The 6,166-nt window shown below is 29.8% G+C and overlaps 1 protein-coding gene across 1 annotated transcript; it reads left to right on the plus strand.

Annotated features, from left to right (window-relative positions):
• Positions 3,475–5,478, plus strand: LOC109350963. Its single transcript, XM_019592275.1, has 3 exons — positions 3,475–3,608; positions 4,915–4,996; positions 5,241–5,478. Exons 1-3 carry the CDS (start codon positions 3,519–3,521, stop codon positions 5,408–5,410), a joined length of 342 nt encoding a protein of 113 aa, XP_019447820.1. The 5' UTR covers positions 3,475–3,518; the 3' UTR covers positions 5,411–5,478.

Below are 6,166 nucleotides of genomic sequence, written 5' to 3' on the forward strand. Positions count from 1 at the left end.
GTTGGATAAGGAAAGGGGAATGGCTTTGATACATGGGAAGCAAAAAACTAAGAGGGAACATACATATTTCAAGTTATTTTTTATTACTTCTCTAATGCTCGTATTAAGTGAGATCATATTATTTATTATTCAGCATTTTAACTTGCGGTTGTGTAATTACCACAATTGCAAGATAATGTGGTGGTTGTCGTTATAATGTCATCACGGACTCTCAAAACTGCAATATCATGGTTCAATGGTTCAACTATTGTTGTGGTTGCTGACCGCGATTTAAAACCTTGTTATAATCTATAGCTAAGTTGAGGTGCAATTGTCTGCAGGGGGAGTTATTTGATTGTTAGTAGGTCATGTTATTGTAAATTTTGGAACTAGTTTGTGGGAGTGAAACTAGTAATAAGCTTTTTCAGTTGAAATGCATCAATGCTATCCAACTCCGTTACTCCGAGTCTTAGATAAACAATGTTATTATAACTTTGGTAATCGAGTGGCCATTCTTAATTCTCTGATTACGAAAATATGCAGTGACTTCCTTAGAAGATTTACTTTGGTGCTCTTGATTACTTTTAGAAGATTTAGTGAGTTTATATGTTTTTGTATGATATGCAATAGATTATATCCATTATGAATCAAAAACACATTTTTTTTCTTATAGGTTTTTCTTTTGAGTAATTTTTGATACAAAGTGTTTTCTCTCTGACACAATTGTTATATTAAAATTGCAAGAACTATTGAATGCTGCTGCTGGTATTGCTACTTTTGTTTGTTTGATTTAGTGAGAAATGGAATTATGACACAAATTGCAACTGTTTGCATATCAGAGTTTTAAAATTGAACTTGGAGAATGAATCTGGTTTTGTCTTGGTCCTCAAGTGCAAGGTGGTTGAATGTGAAGGATAGTTAAGAGTTGTTTGATATACTATGCTTTATAGATTGTTTGCACTATCACTATTTTCACATCAGTATTACAGTAAAATATCTGATGAGAAGTATTACCTTAAAATAATGTGTACAACCTATATAATAGAGTGGCCTAGAACATAAGTCTCTTACCATTGCAAAACATGTATAACAAAAGATTTTGATTTTGTAAATTCAGAACATAAGTCTCTTAACAGCCGCAATCCGCATCGCGACGACCACAATCGCACTAACCGCAACCGCAATCACAACCACAATTTAAAACAAATCATGCGATTCGACGCAGAATCCATGGCCAGCATCGGTTGTGGCGTGGACATTCATTCTGGTATTTTGCTCTTTGTGGATTGCAGAAGGAGGAGTCTCCTTGTTACGGGGAAACCTAGTGTTTGTTGAATGTTTGAAAAGGAAACTCTTTGTAAGTTGTTAGGGGGAAGCTCTGTGAAGTTATTATATATCCTGTGTGTTTTTGCTTATTGTTCTTCAAATCTGGTCTATAAACTAGAAATATTGTAATAAAACACATTTATTTTTGTGTTCAATTCTTGAGTATAACGGTGGCAGCCTCTTGAGCCGGACCACCCTTTTTTAAGATCAATTGTTTGCACCGGATTTCAATTAAAATTCCTATTTAAAATGCATTTCCAATTTAATATTTTGGATTCGATTTTTTGCTGAAGTGTATGGAAAAACTAAGCAATGACATCCTACAGACTTGAATGAATGAAAAGCTGATTCTTACTTGCACTCATAAATAAGAAAGTTGACTGTAGTATTAGATATTAGTATCAGATTAGTAATATTCTATAGCTTATTCTTTTAAGAGAAAACCATGTATTTAAGAGTAACTAGATGTTGATGAACTATTTAATTGTCTTGTAAAATAATTAATGTAGCATATGCTAAAACTAAATGTAAACCTTAGTCGTGATTCATCTTATTCAAACCAAGTTTATTTATTTGCTGTCTTTTAAATTGTTATTTAGTTTAGTTGTTAATTCCTTCATCGTTATTATCAAAATCTTACTGTTACTCTTGTAATGAAATAGAATTCCTTCATTACTTGTACTGAGTGATGAAGATGATTAAATTTGTGCAGTAGCATGATAAGAATGCAGTTGATTTTCTTGAAAGGAACAATAGCCGTAGCCATTAGGTTACTGAGTAGTTTTAACCCTTGAGAACTGTTTTTTTCTTTCTTACAGTTGGTATAGCTTAAATGAGAGGTAGTATTTTAAATTGTGATTATTGAATGCAATTTAAAATACTGGGTAAGTTTCTTTGATTCAAGGGTTTTGTTTCATAAGCTTCATTTGTGATTTTAAGTAACATCTCTAGATGATTTTTCAATAAAGGGCCAGCAGGACCATTAGCTGGAATCCAACCTAAGAATCTTGAGCCAACTCATAATTTAATTCTTGTACACAACAAATATATTAATAAGTTAACTCGAAAACATCTTCGGTTCCAAGATATATATAATTTTATATACTATTTTATTCTAATTGATTAGAAAATATAAAGTTAATATACATTTAATTTATATTTTATTTTTCTGACAAATAAAAAATAAAAAGTATATTAAATGATACAAACTTTGTGATAGAAGATGTGACTCCCCAAATAAATAAATACTTAGATATTCAACCCTTGTCAAATTTGTACTTTAAACTTGTAGGTCTGAATTTTATTAAATAAATTACATAAAGAATGATTTGAATGATTGTCAACTACATAAATAAAAAATAGAGATTTGTTGTCTTATGTCTTTATGATGATGAAATAAAAATAACAATAATTAAAAAAATGAATTCATATGTTATGTTTTCATTACTAGAGGGCAACATCTTTAACAAGATCCAGAAGAATGGATTTCTGTTCAAAAAATATGTAGTATGTCATTGTGAGGCTGTTATAACGTCTTTATTTTCACGTTTCCATATATATACATGCAATATTTTACAAATTGTACATGACTAAGGATCATTGTATTACATTACTTTTAGAATCCATTGGGAAATAAATTCTAAGTTTCTCCATTCTAATTTAAAGTTATCAACCTCTATACAAAATGATTAAACGCATATCTGGTTGCTGTAATGTGCCAATCCTGCAAAGCAAACCTCATGTTAAATATATGAGAATAAAGTATCTCCTATTATAAAGAGGTGAATATTTTCTTTCGTCAGTAAAAGTATGATATGTATCCTATTTAGTTATTTTTTATAAAAATATTTCTAAAACTAAACAAAATAATACACACGTCATAAATTATTCAAATGGATAGCAAAAAGAGTTTAATAAGAAAATTGTATCAGAAATATTTAATAGCGAGATGAGATAAATTATCTCTTAATACAAGGAGATACTTTATTCTAGGATAGCATAGAGTTTTTTTTGATAGCATTGAGTATGGAAGCATCTTTGATGAATTATTCAAATATTTTTTTTTTTGGAAATTGTTTAATCCAATTATCCAAACATCACATAGTTGAATAAAAGGTTTAATTTTTCTAATTCCTTGTATAACAAGTAGCAAGTGTGATATAAATGAAGAGATTAGCAAGAAAAATGTATCAGAAACCTTATCACATAATCTTATGGCCATAGCAGAAAATGAGATTCCCTTGAAGGCCATTATCTATGATAAGCATTCTCTTTCATACAAGGAGAACTTGACACTGCCCCCAGTAAGTTTAATATTTTCTTCTCTACAATTCATCTTCCCTATTTCTGAAATCCATCTTTATATTTTTCTTGCCATTTGATTATTTCTTGAATGATAATTGATTAATATGTCAAACCATACCATATATATGGTCTAGAATAGGGATGGCAAAAAAACCCGTACCCGTGGGTACCCGCTGGTAAAACCCGTACGGGCACGGGTACGGGTCACAAATGGATACCCGCGGGTATTATAAACGGGTTTTTAAAAATACCCGTAGTACATACGGGCGGGTACGGGTATTATGGTACCCGTACCCACGGGTACCCGTTATTTAGATGATTAATATATTATATTTAATTAAAATAAAAAATATATTATTCTAACATTTATTATACTATGTATATTTTTTCCTTTTACTTTGTTTACATATTTTAATGAATTTGGTGGTGAAACACCCTACAAATATTATTACATGTATAGAAAGTATAGAAACACACATGTTTTACAAAGAAAATATATATTTTTTTGTTAAAAAAATGAGAGCAAAAAATCACACAAATGGAAACCACCAATAAATTTAGCATTTTAGCAAAATATTTAATCAAAAGGTACAAAATTAATTAAGTTTCATGTTATTTGAAACACAATAGAAGTAAAAAATTTAAAAATTATTTATAATAGAGGAAACTCGCGGATACCCGTTCTACCCGCGGGTACTCAGAACTACCCGCAAATACCCGCTCACAGGTACCCGTATGGGTACGGGCGGGTATGGGTATTACCCTTCTATTTTAAAACGGGTAGCGGGTAGCTACTACCCGTGCCCGTTGCCATCCCTAGTCTTGAACAACTTTTGCAATTATTCTTCCAATTAGTTCTTCTAATATTACATCAATTTAATATTTATATATTGTCACTATAAAGTTTACACTTTACATTATCATTATATTATCTAATACTTATTTGTATTATTTTTGTTTAAGAGTCAATTATGATTAATAATGACTACTGAATGATATGTTGATAATGTAAATTTACAATATATACATATTAATTACATGGAATCCCGTCTGATACTAGATGAAAATTGCAATACATGGCAATAAGAACTTAACTGCCATTATTTTTAGTTATTTTTGTAATAAAAGAAATTTGCAACAAAAAATTGATAATTAAAAAAATTCACTTTCTCCTCATATTCTAGGTGAGGTGCTGCACTCATATAGTCATATTAATTCTTTATTGCAAAATGTTTTGCTGTTGTTATGACAGTTATATACTAGTAGGTGTGTCAAATTCACTGCTTCATTATGGTTTGTAATCAGTTTCAGGTAATAGTTATGACAGCAAATATGGAATGTAATCGTTGTAGAAAGAGAGTTTTCAAAGTTGTCTCAAAAATGACCGGTGAGGTTCCAAACTCTGCTTTGTCATTTGTTGAGAAATGTAAAATTGTCTTCTGAAATAAATTTAAAGTAAATAAACTTCACTAGAACAACTCATTCAAAATCAAACAATACCATATTTATGAATACTTTTTTAAACTTAGAACATGTGACAACAATAAAATAAGCTAGTTTTTTTCATCTCAATAAGCACTTTTAATTAACTAGTTGATTATCTTCATGTTGCAAAACTATGTAATATGCAGGGTTGACAGAGTATACATTGGATGTGAGCAAGAAACAAGTAACTATTAAGGGAGATTTCAAAGTACATTGCAAATTGGAGAATGAAGGCTTTAGAAATAGTACCTTGAAGAGTGATATTCATCCACCTAAATGCATGTTTACATGTTTAATTCCTTTGACAAACATTTAACTAGCAAAAAAATATAGATCCTGGCTGAAATTGCAAATTTTAAATTATAAGATTCTGTTTTTTGTTCTTGTTCTTTTTCAAACTAATACATGACTACAATAATTTGCATACAACCACATTAGTTGAAAAAATAAGTAATTTTTTTCTTTATTTAAAAAATTGGTACTTGAACTGGTCCAAGATGAAAATATTAATCATCAGTTCAACCCTTTGTGTGTAAGGTAAGAAATTGCCTTTCATTTATTTTTAGAAAGTCACCAAGACCTTCAAATAGTAAATATTTAACAAAAAAACAATTGAATCTATAGAGTTGTGAGACATAAAACATAATTACTTATGTTCAAACCTTGAGTTGGTTGCACTCTCTACTTCTTGTTAAAAAATAAAAGAGTATAAGAAGAGGGAATCAAACTCAAGAATTCATCACACTTTAATTCTAACTAATAAATATTTGTTATACCAAAGAATATCTTATAGACTCTTCTGAACCAATGAAAATAAAGCAAAATTAACAATAATAATAATAAAGATTTAAAAATTTTAATTTACATGATATATTTTAGGCACAAAATAGTGTATAATGTCATTTGAGACAAAAAGATCTTTTCTCAATTATGATTCACTCATCCTTCTCAGTATATCTACTAGTTTTAAGAAAGGGCTTGAAAACCTATACAGCACATAACATTCCTCACACTTTTGGGATACCTCACAAGTATTTGAGCCTAGCAACCCAAAGGGATATTTCAACCTTTG

This window comes from Lupinus angustifolius, chromosome LG06 (genome assembly GCF_001865875.1).
Source record: "Lupinus angustifolius cultivar Tanjil chromosome LG06, LupAngTanjil_v1.0, whole genome shotgun sequence".
In the NCBI taxonomy this organism is placed as follows: Eukaryota; Viridiplantae; Streptophyta; class Magnoliopsida; order Fabales; family Fabaceae; genus Lupinus; species Lupinus angustifolius.